This window comes from Eschrichtius robustus, chromosome 11, assembly GCF_028021215.1.
Source record: "Eschrichtius robustus isolate mEscRob2 chromosome 11, mEscRob2.pri, whole genome shotgun sequence".
Lineage (NCBI taxonomy): Eukaryota > Metazoa > Chordata > Mammalia > Artiodactyla > Eschrichtiidae > Eschrichtius > Eschrichtius robustus.
Window position 1 is genome coordinate 52,205,608 of NC_090834.1, and position 23,873 is coordinate 52,229,480.

Here is a 23,873-nt window from a genome sequence, read left to right on the forward strand (position 1 = left end):
TTGGCTTTAAAGTGACAATCAGTTATAGTGACAGACTCACTCAGTGATCCCTGGTGTCTAACACAGAAATAACAATGAACTTGCTGGGATGTGACATGAACATGAATAGGAAAGGGGTGTGTGTGTGTGTAAGAGAGAGAAAAAAAGACAGAAAAGGATGGAGGGAGGGAGGGAGAGAGGGGAAGAGATTGTTCTTAAAAGGAGGTGCTGGGGGTTTTTTATTCCCTTGAGGTATGTATATATGTTTTCATGGTTTTTATCTCTGCAGTCTAAAACCTTACAGGATTTCAAATCTTAGCCAAGTGAAAAATCTGTACTTTTATCAGCTGCCGTTCAAAGTTTAGCAAGCAATGTTCGATTTTTCTCTCCCCAAAGAATGAACCATTGAGAAACCCTTAAGCCACTCACATCCTCTCACATTAGAACTACAGTCCTGCTCTCCTGACAAGCTCTGCTTGTCTTAGAAAACACAGTCTGCTAGCATATAGCATATGAAATGCACGTTAAAGGAAATATGTAGATGGAAGGTACAGTGTGGGCTAGACAGAAATGCCCAGGACACAGACCACCTCTCCACTCTCCTGCCACAAGACTGAGCTCCCAGGGAGAGTCCTAATCCCTGTGACTCATCCTGCTAAAATGCGGCTACAGGCCTAGGGCCCAGCAGTCTCAGCTATAATGGATTTGCCTTCATGTGTAAGGTGTACCCCTCCTTCCATTCAAGCATGAAGTAAGGATTGTTCAATCAGGCACAACCTTACAAAAAATACTATTTATTATTTGTACTTATTGGTTTGCCTGCAGTTACTCCTGAGACATGAACGCTGCAAGTGACCTTGTGCTCTGGGTCTGGAGGTGACATCAGATTGTGGGAGACAAAGAGCAAACCATCAGTTCCTGAAACTCAGTCATCATCCAAGAGAATGAAGCTGAGTACCTCTCCTAGTTGAAGGAGGGAAGAAAAGGAGGGAACAGGCAAGGGGAGGAAGAGGAAAAATCCTCATTGCATAAAGGACCTTCGAGGTCATCTCATTTATCTCCCTGATTGACAGAAGAGGAAGGTGATGCTCAGGGAGGGAGGGAAAGTGACTTTCCTAAGCTCATATGGACAGGAGGGGCCGGAGCCAGGAGTCTCTCCTTGGAGTTTCCGTAGTGAGTATAGCCTGAATATTTGCCTGTTGTCTGCCACTAGACAGTAAGCCCCACAAGCAAAGCAAGCTACCTCTCTGAGCCTCACGTGTTACCACTGGTGATAATGATGATGGTGATGGTGGGAAGTAGGGATGGTACAGATAAGGAAAATTAATCTTAGAAAGGTTCAATAACTTGCCCCAAGGCCACACAGCTAGTGAGTTGGATCAAACATATTAGCAAGGAAGACTCTTGAAAAGAAAATGTGTCTAGCAGAGAAGTGGTGTGCCTGGGCCCATCTGATGCCAGGACTGGGCTCTTTTTTTTTTTTTTTTTTAATATATTTATTGGAGTATAATTGCTTTACAATGTTGTGTTAGTTTCTGCTGTATAACAAAGTGATTCAGCTATACGTATACATATATCCCCATATCTCTTCCCTCTTGCGTCTCCCTCACACTCTCCCTATCCCAACCCTCTAGGTGGTCACAAAGCACCAAGCTGATCTCCCTGTGCTATGCAGCTACTTCCCACTAGCTATTTTACATTTGGTAGTGTATATATGTCAATGCCACTCTCTCACTTTGTCCCAGCTTACCCTTCCCCCTCCCCGTTTCCTCAAGTCCATTCTCTACGTCTGTATCTTTATTCCTGTCCTGCCCCTAGGTTCATCAGAACCTTTTTTTTTTTTTAGATTCCATATATACGTGTTAGCATACAGTATTTGTTTTTCTCTTTCTGACTTACTTCACTCTGTATGACGGACTCTAGGTCCATCCACCTCACTACAAATAACTCAATTTCGTTTCTTTTTATGGCTGAGTAATATTCCATTGTATATATGTGCCACATCTTCTTTATCCATTCATCTGTTGATAGACACTTAGGTTGCTTCCATGTCCTGGCTATTGTAAATAGTGCTGCAATGAACATTGTGGTACATGACTTTGAATTATGGTTTTCTCAGGGTATATGCCCAGTAGTGGGATTGCTGGATCAGATGGTAGTTCTATTTTTAGTTTTTTAAGGAACCTCCATACTGTTCTCCATAGTGGCTGTATCAGTTTACATTCCCACCAACAGTGCAAGAGGGTTCCCTTTTCTCCACACCCTTTCCAGCATTTATTGTTTGTAGATTTTTTGATGATGGCCATTCTGACTGGTGTGAGGTGATACCTTATTGTAGTTTTGATTTGCATTTCTCTAATGATTAGTGATGTTGAGCATCCTTTCATGTGTTTGTTGGCAATCTGTATATCTTCTTTGGAGAAATGTCTGTTTAGGTCTTATGCCCATTTTTGGACTGGGTTGTTTGTTTTTTTGATGTTGAGCTGCTTGTATATTTTGGAGATTAATCCTTTGTCAGTTGCTTCGTTTGCAAATATTTTCTCCCATTCTGAGGGTTGTCTTCAGGACTGGGCTCTTATCTCTTCCCCTTGCACACTCCTCACTGAACAAATACCTGGGAGTCTCTAGTGATGCTGGCCTCGCCCTGTAGCATCACACGCCTCCAAACAACAAACAAGATTGTAAAACAAACCAGACTGTGAAATGAAGTAATTGGTCCCTCCCTTCCTGCCTGCAGTAGGACATAGTACGGATCCCCCTGCCATGGACAACTAGCTGTCAACCAACTCTTCCCTCAACCAACACTGCTTGGGCAACTACTATGTACTCAGCCCTAGAAAAGTGCAAACAGGAAACAAACTAGTAGTGAAATTTTGGCTCTGGAGTCCGAGAGCTGAGTTTGAATCTAGTTCTGCCACTTACCAGCTGGGCAAATGATGTCACCTCTCTAAGCCTCAGTTCTCTCATTTGTATATGTGTAATAGTATAGACAGAGGAGTGTGTGTGTGTGTGTGTGTGCACGAGTGTGTGATGGAATTGTGGGGAGGATTCAATGAGGTAATTAGTACAAAATGTTTGACAGGATTATACTGACAAGGGCACAGAGAAAGAGCTCAATAAATCTTGGTTGCTATTATTGTTATCGATGAGTTTATTTGGAGAAAAGACGTGCTTTGAGTGAGCGGAGAGCAGTCAAGAACTCTGCCTAACTCCTTTTGCTGGTGGAATAACCTCCCCACCTGCTCTGTTCCACGTGGTGAATGATGATCATTCTTCAGTATCTAGTTCACAGTTCACCTCTTGCTCCCCTCCGCAGCAGAACTTATTCTGCCTTCCTGGTGCCTCTCAGTACCCCGTACACACTGTCACACTGTATGAGTAACTTAGGAATCTCTCTCTGTCACTGAATTGTGAGGTCCTAGAGAGTTTATTGCAGCTCCAGTTCCTAACTCAGCACCTGGCTTATACATGAGCTCAGCATATATTTGGTGCATGTATCTTAGGCAGTGGATGTAACTGCCTAAGATAAAGGAACCTGGAGTAGTTAGGAAAAGCCTTCTCTCAGGAAAGGTTCATGAGAGATGAATAACTTCAGAAGTGCTTGGACAGACAGCAGTGGAAACAGGAGGAAAGACAGTGTTCTATTACTTTATATTAGTGTAAATCAATATATTGATTTGAGTGAGGGTCTTCTCCTCACACAGGTAACGGTAAATCAGCTTACAGCTTCCCTCCTGGCCTCATGGTGTTACATCACCTTCAGGGTAGGTGTGTAGAATCAGCCAGTGAGGACTGGCCTGAGGGATTACCAAAAAGAAGAGGACCCCTTGGGAAAGTTGCAGAACTGGCATTCGTAGGAATGAAGAAATGAAATTGAGGAGTGGCGTCCTCCCTGCAAATGAGCATGTTATTTCATAATAGTAGAAAACATTCAGTGTTATCATTGACCCTAGGGGACCCATCACAGAAATCTCTTTGCATAAACCATTTGAAAAGAATAAAGTACCAGAGATTATGTTTCAGAGAAAAAGTATAAAATTCCACAGAAAGTAATTTGCCTGGAGAAGTTCTCAGCAATGGCTAAAGTGCCTATATGCTAAAAGCAGGGTGGAATGCATACTTGGAATCTTGGCAAGCAATCACAGAAAGGCAGTAATGCATAGTGGTTAAGGGCTCAACTCTGGAACCAACTGCTTGGGTATGAAACCTGGCTGATGACTCACAGTTGTGCAAACCCTGAGCAAGTGACCAACTGCTCTGTACCTCGGTTTCCTTGTATGTAAAATGTGGACACAAAATAGTTGATAATTAGTGAAAAGCACTTAGAATGGTTAACCCATGTAAAGCACTTAGAAAAATACTTCCCCTGTGGGTAAGCATTTAACAAATATTAGGGAGGAAAATGCTATTATGATTAGCAAGTCCCTGTTACCGATTTTGCTCCACATGTTGTTCTGGGGCACTGGGGGAAGTGCAAAAGAAAACTTTAAGACAAGATCCTCATCCTTACAGAGTTAGACTGAAGATGAAACATAAAACTAACTTCAATAAGGCAGTTAGAGAACTCAGATTGCAAACTGGATGAATCTGTGTGACGAGGAGGGCGAGGAGTATAATAGAGAATAAGCCTAACAACCTTGTGGGTGCTCAGGTAAGGTTCATTGAATATTTAAATGGGATTTCATTCAGGTTAGGACGTTATCAGCTATTTTGTAAAACTCCAGATTTTGGAGAACAAAAAAATCATAGGAATAAAAGAATCCTCTCAGTTATCAGTGTATTTAGAGAATGCTAAAATTAGGAAGAAGAAAAACGGAATTTAACTTGACCTTGAATGAGGTTTCAGATTCTGTGAATGATCGAGATGAAAGAAAACTCAGCGATCAGCTGGTCTGAGCACCTTGTTCTTCAGATGGAGAAACAGGCCCAGAGATATGAGGTGACTTAACCAAGTCACAGTGGAAACCCAGGTCTCCTCCTGCTTCTCAGTCTGATTCTCAACTCCGTGTGGACGCTTGTTGGCTTCTCTGGCTCCTGAAGGGCATTCTTCCTGTCCAACACCAATAGGCTGATTGGACCCCCATCTGTGACTCCTAGAGCTTTTCCAGCGGGCACTTGCTTGTGGTCAATTATGTCCTGACAGCCACATCTTGTAGGCTTAACCCTCTAGGCTTTGACTAGAACCTTTTAGTTGTAGCAAATAGCAATCAAGGGAAAGGAAGGGAAGGAGGGAGGAAAGAAAGGGCAAAAAACCATTAACGTAGAAATCAAGAAATTAGCAGTGTGACCAACATCTGATCCATTCAACTATTCTGATCCCCATTTTTCTGTCTAACACATGAGATTTAAAAATCATTCCAATGTGTCCCATTGGTGAGAACATCTTGAAAATGAGTAAAGTTGGAAATGCAAGTTTTGGGGTTTTTTGCTTAGTTTTGCTTTGGTTTCAGATCCTGTGGGTTGTTGCATAAGCCATTAGCATTGTGTGGCTTAATGCCAAAATGCTGGACAATTCTAGAATTCTGAAGCAACTAATCGGAATCACATAGCTTGGCAATTTCCTATACACAAAATGGTGCACGAATTGACAAAGGAAATGACACATTGTCAGAATGCATTACTGAATGTTATCATCCTTTGCACTAGTCACAAATATCAATATCTATTTAAGTGAAGACCAAATTGCTAAGGGCTCAGCAGAGGGCTTGGCACATAAAAGGACATAGTAGCCATTCAATAAATAAATTTATTAATGAATAAAGTGAATAGTGAAAATCAGAAATGTATTAATAAATAAAGTGAATAAATAAATGAATGAGTGACCCCCAAACTAACAGCAGCATGAAGGTTCCATCAGCTACAATGAACTTGAAGAAAGCCATTTTTACTTTTTCCAACAACTGTAGCTACGGCCCAGTGACCACACAAAGTTTCAAGTTTGCAAGATGGGATGGACTGTGGAAGAAGCTCTGTTGTAGACAACTCAGTACAACAGCACCGTCTCTGATGTTTGATTCTCTGATACTTTGATTCTCCCAATTTGAGGTCATGTCCACATCCATGCTGGAATACTTTGAATCTTAACAAATAGATTCATACTAAACCTAGCACCAGAGCCCTATATCCAGAATGATAACCTCCTTACCCCAACCTCGCAAAAAAAAAAAAAAAAAAAAAATCAGGAGCAGGTTTGAAAGAGTCTTCAGGTCATTTAGAGAATACTGTCTACAGTAATAGATCAAAGTCTTACTTTTCGTTTGATTGTAGTAGTACCGGTACAATACTCATGAACTACTCAAGAATAATAGTTTGACCAGTTATTTCAGTATGTCTCTGGGTATGATGCCCTGAATTGTAAATATATTATTTTCATAGTAATTTTTATTGTCTGGTAGCTTCAGATTTTAATGTAAAGTTTACACTTCTGTGACAAATAATTTCTCTTAGAAAAGTTACTCTTCAAGCAGAGAATTTGATAATAAAAAAAAACAGAGCTTAATTTCCCAGTCGTGGGGTGTATCAGTGTTCTCTTTCAACTTGATTAAATAAATCTTGCCCTTGGCTAACAGACTTAAAATGTACCTTTCTCATAGAAGCCGTACATTGCAATGGGGTAATTAGGATTGTGTAGGGGGTGTTAGAAGGGGAGAAAAAAAAGCAGACAGGAAACATTGGGACCAATTATAAATTAAGAATAAATGTTTGCTAGAGGAGATGTCAGTTATTACAGATCATTTTGAAAGTAGTTTGGCAATGTGTCGAATTTTTTTAGCTATCCATAATTTTTAACTCAATAATTCAACTTCTAGAAATCTATCCCAAGGAAATAATTTGAAATACAAAAAATGTACATTCATTGCAACATAGAGTACTTAAAAATGGGAAACTACAGAAGTATCCAATAATACAGGAATGTTTAAGCCAATTGTGGTAAATCCATTTGATGAAATATTAAGTTGTTATTATGCTTATAAGATGTATTGGTTTGTAGTTTTTATTTATTGTGATATATTTTCTAATTTTGGTGTCTGGTAATGGTGCCATATAGAATGAGTTCTGTCTTTTGGAAGTTTGAGAAGAATTGATATTTATTCTTTTTTAAATGTTTAGTAGAATTCACCAGTGAAGCCAGCTAGGCCTGGGCTTTTCTTTGTGGCTAATTTTTCAAATTACTAATTTAATCTCTTTATTTGTTAAAAATCTGTTCAGAGCTATTTTTCTTCTTGAGTCAGTTTTGGTAATTTGTGTCTTTCTAGGAATTTGTTCATTTCATTTGTCCATCTAAATTGTCTAATTTACTGGTATACAACTGATCATAGTATTTCTTTATAATTCTTTTTATTTCTGTAGGGTCAGTAATGATATCTCCTCTTTTATTCCTAATTCTGGTAATGAGTCTTCTCTCTTTTTTTCTTAGCCAGTCTAACAGTTATCAATTTGTTAATCTTTTCAAAGAACTAACTTTTGGTTTTGTTGGTTTCTCTCTGTTGTTTTTCTGTTCTCTGTAGTTCATTAATTTCTGCTCTAATCTTTATTATTTGGCTTTTTCTGCTTGCTTTAGGCTTAGCTTGGTCTTTTTTCCAGTGCCTTAAGGTGGAAGGTTAGACTTTTGATTTGAGATCTTTTTTAATATTATAGCTATAATATTTAATATTATAGCTATAAGTTTTCCTCTAAATATTGCTTTAGCTGTCATAAGTTTTGTTATCTGTGTCTTTTAAATATATTATTTATTTATTTATTTATTTTTGGCTGTGTTGGGTCTTCATTTCTGTGCGAGGGCTTTCTCTAGTTGCGGCAAGTGGAGGCCACTCTTCATCGCGGTGCGCGGGCCTCTCACTATCGTGGCCTCTCTTGCTGCTGAGCACAGGCTCCAGACGCGCAGGCTCAGTAGTTGTGGCTCACGGGCCTAGTTGCTCCGCGGCATGTGGGATCTTCCCAGACCAGGGCTCAAACCCGTGTCCCCTGCATTAGCAGGCAGATTCTCAACCACTGCACCACCAGGGAAGCCCTATCTGTGTCTTTATTCTCATTCATTTCAAAGTCTTTTCTAGTTTCCTTATAATTTCTTCTTTGACCCATTGGTTAGTTAGGATAGTGTTTTCGTTTTTTTTAATGTCCACATATTTGGGGATTTTCTAAATTTCTTTTCCGTTATAGATTTCTAATTTCATTCCATTGTTAAGCATTCATTAAAGCTGATGCTTCCAAATACTCTCTAATGATATGTCACCATTAAAATAATTGGCTCCCATTTATTGAGCTTTAATAAATGTCAGGCACTATGATAATAGCTTTTTATACATATCACATTTAAATATTCAGAACTGAGGCTCAGAGATTAAACAAGCAAATAGCTGAGCCAGCACATTTTTATTACTAATAATAAACAGCAACTAGATCAGATCATTGAGCACAGAATTATGAGAAAAACAAATTCTGAGAGAGAACTGCCAAGAAATGCAATTTAAAAAAAACAAACATTATTCATTTGGCCATGGTTCTTATTCTTCCATTACTTCTCCCCCTTTTCTCCGGACGTTTGTTATATTCCTTCTCTTCCTTCTTTTTCTTCTCCTTTTTTGCCAAAAGTTTCTCCCCATATTCCCAATGGGAATCATCCCTTAGCACTTCAGTTCATGCATTCATTTGACGAATATTTGAGTACCTACCTGCTCTAGATCCTAGATACAGAAATGAAAGGCATGTGGTGCCTGCTCTGAGATCATAATGTAGTGGGAGAGAGCTATGTAAAAATGAGTAGATGCACTGTGACAGCCTTGGGTAGAATATCTGAGCATATAACCTTAAAAATGAGTCAGTGTTCATGAGATGGACAAGGGGGAAGGGTTTCTATAACCAGCACCCAAGTCAAGATATAGAAGATATACCTATAAATCAACTATACTTCAATTTAAAAAAAAGAAGATATACCTATATATATTTAGGAGAGTAGCCTAGGCTAGAAATATATTTTGGGGAAGTGTCATGGTTCTAGCCATGATGAAGACACAGTTTCTCACTTTTCAACCACAAATTTGATTTCTACCACCATATCTTAGTTTTGCCTGTTCTAGAACTTCTTATAATTGGAATCATACGTACATAGTCTTTTGTGTCTGCCTTCTATGACTCAGCATAATGCTTTTGAGATTCATCCATGTTGTTGCTTATATTGGTAGTTCAATCCTTTTTATTGCTGAGTAGCAATGGCAATATATTGTGTGTATCAGTATATCACAGTTTATCAATTTACCTGTTGATGGACATTAGAATTCCCATTTGGGGAATTATGAACATTCTTATACACACCTTTTTGTGGACATGTTTTTCTCGTGAGTAAATATCTAAGGGTGAATTGCTGAATCATAGGTTAGCTATATGATAAACTTTACAAGAAACTGTCATAGTGTTTTCAAAGTGGCTATACCATTTTGCATTCCCACTAACAATTTATATGAGAGTTCCAATTGCTTCACATCCTTACCAACACCTAATATTGTCAGTCTTTTTACCTTCAGCCACTCTAGTGGGTATGGAGTGGTATCTTGCTCTGGCTTTAATTTCTCTGATGATTAATGATTTTTTTCACATGCTTACTGACCATTTGCGTATCTTATGTTAAATACGCAGTTGAGTCTTTTGCCCATTTTCTATCTTATGTTTTTGCTTTTTATTGTTCAATTGTAGGAGTTTTTAAATATTCTGAATAAAAATCCTTTGTCAGATATATGTATTTTAAACATTGTTTCCCAGTTTGTGGCTTGGTTTTTTATTTTCTTAATGACCTCTTTTGAAAAGCAAAAGTTTTTAATGATGAAATCCAGTTTACCATTTTTTAAAATTTACCATTAGTGCTTTTATGTTTTATCCACAAAATCTTTGCCGTCCTCAGATTACAAGTATATTCTGTTTTCTTCTAGAAATTGTATACTTCAGGCTTTTAGAATTAGGTCTGCAACCTATCTCTAGAAAATTTTGGTGTATGGTATAAGTTAAGAGACGAAGCTCATTATTATGAAAATTTTCAAGCTTACAAAAATGTAGAAAGAAAAGAATTATGAACCTCTTATACCTATTAGCTTCAACAGTTACCAACTCATGGTCAATCTTGTTTTGTATATTCTCAAATATATGAGATATTTATAGATAGATAGATAGATAGATAGATAGATAGATAGATAGATAGATAATCTCCCCTGAACTATTTTGAGAAGACATTGTAGAAATTATGGCCTGTTGTTGTTGTTGTTCTAATCCAGAATTCAATCCAGGATCGCACATTGTAATTCATTTGTCCTATTTCCTTAAGCTCCTTTAATCTAGAATGGTTCTTTAGCCTTTTCTGTTTTTCATGACAGTGACATAAGAGGATTAAGAGGCTGTTTCTTAATTTTAATTTGCTGATTATCTCTTCATGGTTAGCTTCATCTAATGCATTTTTGGCAAGAATATTATATCAGTGATACTGTATACTTCTCAGTGCTTTCCATCAGGAGGCATATGGTGTCAGGTTATCCCACTATATGGTGATGCTAAGTTTGATCACTTGGTTAAGGTGGTATCTGCCAGATTACTCCACCATAAACACACTTTTACCCACTTTTTTTTTTTTTGGCTGTGTTGGGTCTTCGTTGCTGCACACGAGCTTTCTCTAGTTGTAGCGGGCGGGGCCTACTCTTCATTGCAGTGCGCAGGCTTCTCATTGCAGTGGCTTCTCTTGTTGCAGAGCACAGGCTCTAGGTGCGCAGGCTTCGGTAGTTGTGGCTCGTGGGCTTAGTTGCTCCGCGACATGTGGGATCTTCCTGGACCAGGGCTCGAACCCGTGTCCCCTGCATTGGCAGGCGGATTCTTAACCACTGCACCACCAGGGAAGCCCCTACCCACCTTTTTAATGATTAATCTGTTAGAAGATAAGTATCCTGAGAGGGCAGACAGCAGAAGCAAGAAGAACTACAATCCTGAAGCCTGTGGAACAAAAACCACATTCACAGCAAGATAGACAAGATGAAAAGGCAGAGGACAATGTACCAGATAAAGGAACAAGATAAAACCCCAGAAAAACAACTAAATGAAGTGGAGAAAGGCAGCCTTCCAGAAAAAGAATTCAGAATAATGATAGTGAAGATAATCCAGGACCTCGGAAAAAGAATGGAGGCAAAGATTGAGAAGATGCAAGAAATGTTTAACAAAGACCTAGAAAAATTAAAGAACAAACAAACAGAGATGAACAATACAATAACTGAAATGAGAACTACACTAGAAGGAATCAATAGCAGAATAACTGAGGTAGAAGAACGGATAAGTGACCTGGAAGACAGAATGGTGGAGTTCACTGCCACGAAATAGAATAAAGAAAAAAGAATGAAAAGAAATGAAGACAGCCTAAGGGATCTCTGGGACAACATTAAAGACACCCACATTCGCATTATAGGGGTCCCAGAAGGAGAAGAGAGAGAGAAAGGACCTGAGAAAATATTTGAAGAGATTATAGTCGGAAACTTCCCTAACATGGGAAAGGAAATAGCCAGCCAAGTCCAGGAAGCGCAGAGAGCCCCAGGCAGGATAAACCCAAGGAGAAACACGCCGAGACGCATAGTAGTCAAATTCACAAAAATTAAAGACAAAGAAAAATTATTAAAAACAACAAGGGAAAAACGACAGATAACATACAAGGGAACTCCCATAAGGTTAACAGCTGATTTCTCAGCAGAAACTCTACAAGCCAGAAAGGAGTGGCACAATATATTTAAAGTGATGAAAGGGAAGAACCTACAACCAAGATTACTCTACCCAGCAAGGATCTCATTCAGATTCGATGGAGAAATCAAAAGCTTTACAGACAAGCAAAAGCTAAGAGAATTCAGCACCACCAAACCAGCTCTACAACAAATGCTAAAGGAACTTCTCCAAGTGGGAAACACAAGAGAAGAAAAGGACCTACAAAAACAAACCCAAAACAATTAAGAAAATGCTAATAGGAACATACATATCGATAATTACCTTAAATGTGAATGGATTTAATGCTCCAACCAAAAGTCACAGGCTCGTTGAATGGATACATAAACAAGACCCATATATATGCTGTCTACAAGAGACCCACTTCAGACCTAGGGACACATACAGACTGAAAGTGAGGGGATGGAAAAAGATTTTCCATGCAAATGGAAATCAAAAGAAAGCTGGAGTAGCAATACTCATATCAGATAAAATAGACTTTAAAATAAAGAATGTTACAAGAGACAAGGAAGGACACTGCATAATGATCAAGGGTTCAATCCAAGAAGAAGATATAACAATTACAAATATATATGCACCCAACATAGGAGCACCTCAGTACATAAGGCAAATGCTAACAGCTATAAAAGAAGAAATCGACAGTAACACAATAATAGTGGGGGACTTTAACGCCTCACTTACACCAATGGACAGATCATCCAGGCAGAAAATTAATAAGGAAACACAAGCTTTAAGTGACACAATAGACCAGATAGATTTAATTGATATTTATAGGACATTCCATCCAAAAACAGCAGATTACACTTTCTTCTCAAATGCACATGGAACATTCTCCAGGATAGATCATATCTTGGGTCACAGATCAAGCCTTGGTAAATTTAAGAAAGTTGAAATCATATCAAGCATCTTTTCTGACCACAACGGTATGAGATTAGAAATAAATTACAGGGGAAAAAACCACAAAAAACACAAACACATGGAGGCTAAACAATACGTTACTAAATAACCAAGCGATCACTGAAGAGATCAAAGAGACAATCAAAAAATACATAGAGACAAATGACAACGAAAACATGACGACCCAAAACCTATGGGATGCAGCAAAAGCAGTTCTAAGAGGAAAGTTTATAGCAATACAATCCTACCTCAAGAAACAAGAGAAATCTCAAATAATAATATCTAACCTTACACCTAAAAGAACTAGAGAAAGAAAAACAAACAAAACCCAAAGTTAGTAGAAGGAAAGAAATCATAAAGACCAGAGCAGAAATAAATGAAATAGAAACAAAGAAAACAATAGCAAAGATCAATAAAACTAAAAGCTGGTTCTTTGAGAATATAAACAAAATTGATAAACCTTTAGCCAGACCCATCAAGAAAAAGAGGGAGAGGACTCAAATCAATAAAATTAGAAATGAAAAAAAAAGAAGATAATGTATCCTGTTCCCCAACAAAATTTTAATCAATAGTTTTTGTAACCACTGATGATTCTTGCCTGAATTAATTATTATTATGGTAGTCGAAAAACGGTGATTTCCTAACTTTATTATTTATTCTATAGTTATTAGCATTCTACATAAGAGAACGTTCTCTTTTTCCCCATTATTAATTATTTAATTTAGGTATTTTGGGTAATCTTTATGGACTCATGATTTTCTTTTTTAATTCAATGTGTTATACTCCATTTCTGTCATTATTCATTTTAGTATTCAACTTGTCTAGATTTGGCTGGTGTGATCCGTTTTAAACTGGCTTTGGTGTCCTTTTGACATGCCATCATTAGTTCTAGGTTTTCTAAATTTTGTGTTATTTTTGTGTTTATGTTTAGTACTTTTTACTTTCCAGTCCAACAAAATGTTTCAGACTTACCTTTTACTTTACCTGCTCATGAAATCAGCCATTTCTCAAAAAAAAACCACAAAAACCTAGCTATTTTTTGTAGGAAATGGCATTTAGAAAACAAAATCTGAGCACCAGGTGTGCTTTTTGCTTCTGGGATATCATTACATCTAGGCTCCTTTAATGGGCAGAGAAAGAAAAATAAATTTGTTTAGAAAAATCATAAATTTATATCAGATGCTTCTAATTACTATTTACCATCATAAGATTTTTCCTCTCCTTACCTCATTCCATGATTGTACCTTACCCTTCTTTCACAAGGACAACCTTGTTTCACAACATCAGTGTGTTTTACTCACTTGCTCATTACTCACACACCAAATAGTTTCAGAATTCAACTGACAATAAGCCTCCTAAGTGAAGTTCAAAATTTCTTTACAATTCTATCTTTAGAATATATTCTGAGGGTAAGTAGTCAGAGTACTATGTTTCTCCCGTATTTTTTTTTGAAGCAAATTCAATGCATTAACTTATTTCAACTGTAACTACTTAAATATGGCATGACCACAATGCCATTTATCACACGTAAAAATTAATAATTATTGGATTAATATTCCATCTATTTCAGGTCTTAAATTGACTCATAAATATCATAAATGCTTTTTTGTTTCTTTATTATACAATTTCTTTGCTTGAACCAGAAGTGAAATCTATTGCAGTTGGTTGATCCCTCTTAGGTCTCTTCTGATTTGTATGTTTTCCCCCATTTTTTTGTTTGTTTTGTTTCCATTTTTATATTTAAGAAACCAGGTCATTTGTCTTATAGAGTTTGCTCCAGATTTTCTTTGTAGTATAATTTAGCAGGTTTCTCTGTCCTCTTTATTTCTGTAAACTGGTAGTTGGATCTAGAGGTTTGGTTAAATTCAGACTCATTGGCAAAGGAGGGTTTTCTTTCCTTTTCTTTTGAGAGTAGAGGTTTACAGAACTACTTTGTGGTAATATTTTGTTTTCCCATCAGGAAGCACATTCATCTGATTGTCTCTTTGTGTGTGTGATGTTACCAGCCATTGATGCTCAATGCCTAGATGCATTAATTCATTAGCCCTGCAAACAGAACCCTGAGACACTGTTACAGACACATTTACAGACACACTGTTATAGACACACATCCATTCAGACACGTTTCTAGAACAGACATATCTCAGGCCAACTCCTGTCTTTCCTTTAACAACCTCTTTGCTTCATTGTTACCTGTTTTTGGACCTCTCTTGTTTTAAACTTCTCTTTTTTTCTGTATGAAAACATGATGTGTATAATACAAAGTGGTGGCCCAAACTTATAGTAACAACCTTCCAAAGGGAACACAATTATTTTAGAGGAGGAGAGACAAGAATGAAGAGGAAAAAAACATGGGAGATAAAAGAGGGCACAGAAAAAGGTGTATATGAGCTCAGTATACATGTAAATCAAATTCTGCCTAGAGAACATTCATATCATGAATGTGACTTTTTAGAACTATGAAACATTTGAAGCTTGAAAAATTAGAACATGAAGAAGAAAAACTTTAAAATGCCCCTCGTTTTAAAGTTTTCTGAACGAAAAGGATAAAAACCCATCAAGATTCACTCATGTGTCTTTAAAAACATGGGATTTGAGTGGGAGAAGGAGCAATTTGAGTTTTTTGTTTTGTTTCTTTTCTTCATGAAGCGTGTATTTTACCTTAAACCAGTTCACCAATGCCATTACATTCTGGGGTCAGGCTGCACAGTTTCGTGCCATTTGACCTAACAACTTGGAGACTTCTGAGTGACAGTAATAATATGCTGACTCCTGTAATGAGTGTTCTAATGTCTGTCACAACATGAAAGGTATTCACTTAACAGAGACACAACAGAATCAGATAAACAAGGCATGTGTATCTGATTGACTGCAAGGGTTGGAGAGGGAGGTTTCCTCTCATTCAATTAAAGATAAAAAATATTTACACCAAGTAAAATTTAAAACACGCTGTGATTGTTTGCTTTCATCCCATAGTGTGGAGGTTAGGGAGAGGGTTCTTTTTGTTTTTTAAGACCTTATTGAGATATAATTCATATAGTATACAATTCACAGACTTAAAGTGTCCAATTCAGTGTTGTTTAGTATATTCATAGGGTTATGCAGCCATCACCACAATCTAATTTTAGAACATTTTCATCTCTCCTGAAGCTAACACTATACCCATTAGCTGTCACTTCCCATTCTCTGTACCCCCTACCCTCACTCAGCCCCAACCAACCACTAATCTACTTTGTCTGTAGATTTGCCCCTCATGGGCAGTTACCTTTTAAAAGCCGTTCATAACCTGTCCCACTGAAATTTTTTTACTTTATTTTTGTACATTATTTAAAAACAAGTACAATAGAATAGAACCCTCAAAACATGAAAGGGTCTCAAAAAATTGTAGCAGGATATCCCACAAAAATATTGTTGAAGCCAATAGCATCTGATGGCTTAAATAAATAATTGCCAAGCAGTGAAGCTGTGGGAAAGAAGACAGATTACAGTATTACTTAAGAAAGTCAGATGCTCATGATTTTAAATATAAACTTGAAACAGGCTTGAGTTATGGAAACTTTTCTTGCTCTAAGACCAGCAATATTTGCAACCAGGAGTATTTGCAAATTCAGATTCTAACTTCACTGCTCACCAACTGTGTGACTCTGGGCAAGTAACAGAAGATTTGTAAACTTTAGTTTCCTCATCTGTAATATGAGAATAATGATGGTACCAACCTCATGAAGTTACTGTGGAGATTCGCATACGCAGAGCCTTTAGAACCAAGCCTGGCACGTAATAAGTCTCAGCAAATGTTACTTGTTGTCTTTTTACCATTTTTGTTCATAAGAACTCAATAATCCAGGTCAAATTCCACAATGGAATTCTTAGATATGCCAACTTTCCACTTGCCACGTGTGATTGGTATTTTCAAAATCTCTGCTCCAAGAAGTTTTCTTCCATGAAGACAATGGATTGGAATTTAAGATACTGTAATGTAGAGGAAAATAGCACTGATCAAGTATGATTAATAGAGCTGTAGGTTAGCCTTCAGTTGCTTTAGAACGATGTGTTCCTTGAATAGTAAAAGTGCTGATTTATTATTCTCACCTAACACTCGTGTAACAGATTTTTTCTTTTCTAAATTAAAAGAAAAAACTAACAGCAATGAAAATAAAAGCTTATATAATGGTATTATACATGTTTAACAAAATAAAGAATAGATTAGAGCACCATAAACCACATATAACCTCTTCTAGTTGAAATGTTTAACTAAGACCTTAAATGTGTGACTTTTAAATCTGTGCGTGTGAAGGGAAGTTGTGATTTGGTTTTGTGTCCATAAATGTAAGGCAATGTGACCACCAATGAATGATTCCATTACCTTTTCTTTAACTCCAGTACAAAGTGACTTTCGGTAATAGAGTGATATGTTAGATAATTTTATTTTTGAGGAATTATTATGCATTTTCTGTTCTTTTAAAAAGTGTGGTGCTAAATATTATGATGTCCCAATCAGATGACTCATGATACACAACATTTTCATACTCGGGAAATGTTAACACATTATAGTCCTTGCTTTGAAAAGATAAAAGAATGAATCACAAACAACACATTTTCATTTTCCTTTGACCCCAAGAGACAATTTAAACAATGTGGTTTGCATGCGGCCCCATATGGCCCTCAAAAGGCCTCCACATTGTGCATTCATGTCTACATTTTAACCCCAGGCTTTATTCCTCCTGGCATTGTTTTGTATTTGCATGAAAATATGTAAGTTTTTTTTTTTTTTTGCATGACAAGCCATCCGTAATGTTGAAGTTAAATGTCTAACATATCTTGCAATATCACGTGTCATTAATTCTTACATGATATTTTTTTTCTTTTATTTTCAGTTACTGAAGTTAAATATGCTTGAAATGTAAAAGTGGCATGAAACTGGAGTGATGCAAGAATATTTAATGTTCCTTTAAGGACTTACCATTTTTTAACTGGGAAAATTTGGGGGGTAGTTCCCAGCCTTGTCTTCGGACACCAATCCCTCAATTACAAATTATGATAAAACTATATTGAACACAAGTGCTGTCAGCAGAGTAATAAATTCTGAAGTGATACTTCTTTTTTTCCCTGAGAATGTGTTTCTAGTTCTTGAATATGAAATACAAAATGTGTCCCCTAATTTCAGGATTTATTAAATATTTGATTTAGTTTTCTTAAAGCCTTCTTAATGGTACATAAAATTAAGCTCAACTGACTTTGGTGAAATTTCCTAACTAAAAAAGTAATGAATTACTGAATGACAGCGCCAACATTTTAATACTTTAATATTTCCTAAATGAACATGACTACCAAAATGGATATTAGATACAGGAGTGCATGAGCATACAAAGAAAATAAGTTATTTATACCGTTTTGTCAAGCATCAAATTCATAAGAGCACATAACTGATTCCCGCCTGTGGGCCAAAATATCCAAACAAGTGCTGTTTTTTCCAAGTAGTCACCTTGCTAGCTCTGCATTTATTCCTATCAGCTGTCCTTGCTAAAACCGTTTTAGAATACCCCTTGTCAAATTACCTTCAGTCTTTGGCACACTAATACCTGTGTGGTAACAAATCTTGTTTCTTGGAGAGAGACCCTCAGAGCCAAGTCAGTCAAATAAGCTGGCAAAACATGTTTTTAAAATGATACGTCAATATGAAATTACCAAGACTTGCATGGCTTATAGCCTATAAATGATTAAGAACGCGTTCCCCAAAGAAGAACCCCAGATAGCATTTACATAACAGCAACAGTGGGAATAAATGAAATTTTCTTAAGAAGTCTTTTAGGCAAGCATCTGATATTCACTTGAATGAATAAGTTCTGATACATGTATTCTGTTACATCTATCTGTATTATTTTAAATTCCACCTCATTTAAGGTAATGGAGTGGTTTACATTTTTAAGGACAGCGCTTCTTCCATTTTTTCTTGTCATATCAGAATATAGATAAGTGGCCATTATATCTCCCTTGCTTGAGTGAATATCAAGTTAATACCTCTTTAGCAGCAATTTTAATAGATTTTGGTTGATGGTGTCTTGACTGTCACCAGCTAGCTCTGTGATACTGGCAGGGGACTCAGCCTCTCTGTGCCTCTGGCCCCCTGTCTACAAGTGAGGGCTTGGAGCTCAATGATCTTTAAAATCTCTTTTGAATGAAAATATAATACTGTAATTATCATATATCTGTGTGGGAATGAAATCATCATATATCATAAATCCACACACATCTCTGAGGTTTTGATTAAATTCAAGCTGAAGTAACTCAAATTCCAGTTATTTAAAAAGACATGTAGACACTGATGTGTCTAGCGTCTCTAGTAAAGTCTTTTCTACCTGATGATAATGATTATAAAGATGACATTTGTATAGCACTTTATGTTTATACTGCCTTACATGAGTCTCACAACCTAAGAGCTGCTGTCATGATCCTCAATATGCAGATGAAGTAGATACTGAGGTTCAAAGAGATTCAGTTACCTGTCTAAGGTGATGAACTAGCAAGTTACAGAGCCGGACAGAGGGTCTTCTACTTCCAATTTAATATTCATTTCCCCCATCATCATTTACCTGCCTTTTAATTAGGAGACAGTTTTCCCAAGGTGTCATTTTTCAGAATTTAGACTCCTGGAAACTAAAATCTGCCTTTAGGGACCCTCCCGCACCCCTTTAGACTATCCACTTGCGTCACTACAGCTCTCTCTGCTTTTACAAACTAGTTGTTTTGTCAGCATGAGTGTGACAACAATTAGACGTCCCCTGTTTTTGCCCCATGCCTTTTCTCCTTCACAGTCATTCAATGACAAGCGTAAAAAGAGCTTCATCTTTTCACGAAAATTCCCATTCTACAAGAACAAGGAGCAGAGTGAGCAGGAAACCAGTGATCCTGAACGTAAGTAGATTCTCGAAGAGAATGTCACCTGCAACACAAGAGAAAAAAATCCTTCACGGGCAACACGCATGATGTAGGCTCCCCCACGCCACACGCCTAGGCAAACAAACACGGCAGGCAGGCAGGTCAGGGCTTACTACTGTGACCAGTGTTTGGCTGCAGTCTGGATCCTTCCCTGGATGGAGCTCTTCTTTGCAGAACGCATTGGAGAGGGACCTGAGGAAGCAGGGACTTTGCTTCCAAACAGCATTTATCTGTGACCAGGACTGGGTCTGGTTCGCGTTTTCTATCACGCAACTCTCCAAGGGCTCGAGACAAATTCTTTTCTGGACAGAAATATTAGATTCCATTGCCACGTGTATTGTTTTGGAATGCTAGCATAACTGGGAGTGATTAAATTCCCTTAATTGATTACTAGCATTTGTTCACTCTTTCCCTCCCAGCAAATAGTAAACACTTCCTTCCTGAGCAGTGAGCTTGGATTGGGTGGATGCTCAGACTGAGAATTGGCCATGAAACTTGGAGGGGATCATCGCTCTCAGTGGTACGTTGCTGTGGCAATACTGGCAGTGGGCAAAAATGACATCTGCTGACTCTTTCTCTTTTTCATAATAATCTTCGGCTTAAACCCTTCGAGTTGCTTTACAAATCCTTGAGTCTCAGTCCAGGGAGTTTGGGGTGAAAGTTGTTTCAGAAGAAGAGAGCATGGGATCCAGATTGCTCAGGCAACACGGTCTGTCATGGTAGTATCCATTTCAACTCCACTGACTTCTTCCTTCCTCTTCCGTGGCTGTTCTCCCTCTCTCATTGCTCTCTCTGGGGACTTCCATGCAGGACATCCCCGGATTAGGTGACGACGGTTATGGAACAAAGACTCTGAGTAAGTTCCCAGGAATGGTCACTGTAACTTTTCTTTTCTTTTTCTTTCCTTTTGAGTTTCGCTTTTGTTCCTTTTCTCGAGGGCCTTTCACTCCTAGCATGCACAAGATACGAGTTTTATTTGTTACCTAGCTGTGAATGCTCCTACAAAGCAATTTTCAGCCGTTTTGTTCTGCATGTCAGCATTTAAAAGCAAAGTGTCTCAGGCACTGTAACTTCCGTTGCAGTTCACACCTTCCCTTTCTGACCGTGTGATGTGACCAGCATGGTCCTGATGCCGCCGTGGCATCCCTTGCTCTGCCGCCTGATACCTCCCAGGGAGCAAGAAGCCATGTTGAAAGAAAGGGCGAGTTAAATGCTCTAGACCAGGAAAGCAGAAATGTATTTTATATTCTTTCTTCTGGCTTTTCCCCCAGACATACTTAATGACCTTGCCAAATTCCATAATTGGGTTGTACTTTGCTATTAGTAAAGGAGCTGTTTTATAGTCAAAAGGAACATGCATTCTCAAAAAGTAAATATTAAGCTATTTGATCTTCCATGAATAATTCTTTGCTATTAACTTTGACTGATTTTTTTTTCTGACTTGCGGTGATCCTGCTTGAAATGTTTGTATGATAAAAAGCTTTAGATATGTATTAATATGTTTTTCTATCAGTGATTTATTAGCTGCATTGCATAACCAGATCTTCATTTTATGGTTTAGAGTGGAAAGAAAAATACATTAAACTTTAAAATTTTCTAGTTATTAATGCCTTTATTCTGTGTCTCATTGCACTAACCAAAAATAATAATTCTGTGTATTAATATACTATACTATGATTTTTCTTTCTTTAATACTAACTCCATTGTGTAGGCATCAATGAACTAAGAACAGTTTTGTGTCTTTTGCAGCTGTATCACATGTTCATTTTTGTTTGTTTTCTTTTGTTTTAATTTAACAGCTATGGGCAGTATTTTTAGAAGCTGTTCATTTCATTTCTATAAAACAAAATAACATTGAGCTGGACTTTGTTTTCAAGAGCTGGTTATATAACCCTGCGTAATGATACCCTTCATCCTTCAAATTGTTAATTTGGACTCTTTTTTTTTTTAGATATGTATATTTAGAAAACAAAATCTGATCAAGAGTAACTACTGATCTCCTTAAAGATGAAAACTTTATCTTTGAATCTCTGTATGGATTATGTCATGAAATTTTTCTTGAATTGGTGGCTGAAATTCAAATGTTGATTTCAACAGTATCTGGATAGCATCAAGTACCACCCGAGAGAATTTCTTAAATTTTCAGTGGGGGTGGGGAGTATTTTAATATATTGTTAATATGAACATCACTAAAAAGTAGCTGCTATTGGAGAGTCAAAAATATAAGTTATGCCTTTTTATATCTAGAATGATGCCCTTTTAAATCCAAAGGTTTGTTTACTCTTTAAAAATTGAACAGATTTCACTAGGTAGTTATTTGCCAGTTAACGCTACTGGTAGCCATAATTTGGACTTTAGCTGGAACATATTTTTAATTTCTTTTTACCTACAAAATAGAAAAAGTCTGTTAAACAGTATCTTGATGTTAAGAGAGATTGGTCGTTAAATAAAACACTGCATGCTTCTAAATTTCTATAGTGTAGCTTCATTCTAAATTATTTTAAAAGTAAAAATCAAAAACAAAACAAAAATAAACCTGTCATCTTCAAGTCAAGGTACTTGTGATAATCACACACGTGAAAATATGCCATTGTTGGGTGTGTACTTAGACTTTCTTTTCAGTAACAAAAAACAAATATGCACTAATTCATCCACACTTCTTTCCCTAGTGCCTCTTTGCACTTGTAACGTATGTACCTAAATTAATAATGCAGTTCTGGTCAAACACCCACACAAAGAGAAATGATTCGAGTGAATTTAACCCATGCTTTGATTTTCATTAGTTTCATGCTCTGAAATTAATCCATGTAGGATGTGTTAACTAACACTATTGTGGGAGTCCTTTCACAGTGTTCACATGTATCACATCATCACACAGTACACTTTAAAATATATTACAATTTTATCTGTCAGTTATATCTTAATAAAGCTAAAAAATGAAAACTAATCCATCCAAGAATCTATAATAGCAAATACATTTTAAAGCACTTTTTTAACTGTTAGAGAATAATGTTCTATATTCTTTTCCTTTTTTCTAAAGATGTACAACAATTGTCACTTTTTAAAAAGCTGAATTTATTGCTAATGCGCTTCAGAAATCAAATAGTCGCATATTCTTCATTCAATTAGCCTGATATACAAAGAAGTTAGTAAGTTGATGAATTTATCTTCTATAGCTTAATAAATAGTACAGATGAAAGGAAGTGATTATGGAAATAAAGCCCTAATTCTGGCACATAACCAATACGTCCCTGTTATGCTAGTTAAACTGTGTTTTTATGAAAAAAAAAGTTCGAAATATCACCGTATACTTGTGCAGTCATTCAGCATGAATTAAAAACATACTTCGTGCCAGAACCTGTGCTTAGTATCAGACCGTTTATCTTCTGCCTGTTCCATTCCTCCAGAACCTAATAGCTATCCAAGCAAGAATCTTAAAATAAAAACAAGGAAATATTGAACTGACTCATAAAACATTTTTCAGTGACTCATTTCTTCCTCCAAGATTTCCTACACACTCACTGAAGCAGGAAAGTTCTTCAACAATCCCTTTCATCTTGTGAATTAGTTTAGGAAGTATTTAAATAGAAATAAAATTCAAGGGATTCCAGGGATCAACTGGCAATTTGAAATGCAATATTCCTGCAAAATACATAAAGGCAAAATACAGCAACAAAAAGCCTGCAAGAAAACAGTCCCTGCATACCAGAATCTCTTGAATTTATAGTCAAGAACATCCAGTTGAGAGACATTGACCTTTGTAACAAGAATCTGGAAAATCAGAGCAACATGAATGGGTCAAAGTATTTATAAAAAGAAAAGTGCTTAGATGGACATTATGCATTTTTTATAATTAAACATACTTTACTGTTTGCTAAAAAAGAAGATACAGCAATCAAGTAGTAGCTTCCTGGAAAACAGAGATAAAGTTTTCATCTTCATCTTATCTGAGTTTTCTTAATGCGTCTCCTCTGCGGCCTCTTACTTGCCTTTTGCTCACATTTCTAGTAGCCTTGCATGGTATTCCTTTAAGTTCTGGCTGCTCTCCAGTGCTTGGTATCTCTTTAATTTGCTGTGCTGTTCTTGCAGAACATGTTTCTTCTAATGCCAGCGATAGCGAAAGTAGCTACCGTAAGTTATTGCTTTGGTTTGTGATTCTTTTCTTTGCAATTGCCCCTTTGCCTGTGGTGTGCATTTCAGATTTTTGCTGTCGTTCTTTTTCAATTGCTGCCCTTTATCATCCTCATCCAAAGCAAATGGCTTGAAATGAAATCATCATCTGATGTGGAAAGATACCAAAGACACTAGGGCCATGGGTGGAC

The 23,873-nt window shown here is 37.1% G+C and overlaps 1 protein-coding gene across 11 annotated transcripts in view; it reads left to right on the plus strand.

Moving 5' to 3' along the window:
* DLG2 (discs large MAGUK scaffold protein 2) overlaps positions 1–23,873 on the plus strand; it is a 949,517-nt gene that overhangs the window by 903,124 nt on the left and 22,520 nt on the right. For 6 of the 11 annotated variants that reach the window (XM_068554434.1, XM_068554429.1, XM_068554431.1 and 3 more), the window contains one exon: positions 20,362–20,407. In XM_068554434.1, the coding sequence (XP_068410535.1) occupies positions 20,362–20,407 (46 nt within the window). Of the gene's footprint in view, positions 1–19,427; positions 19,528–20,361; positions 20,408–23,640; positions 23,683–23,873 lie in introns of all 11 variants that reach the window. The other 5 variants (XM_068554426.1, XM_068554427.1, XM_068554430.1 and 2 more) reach the window with 2 other exon arrangements.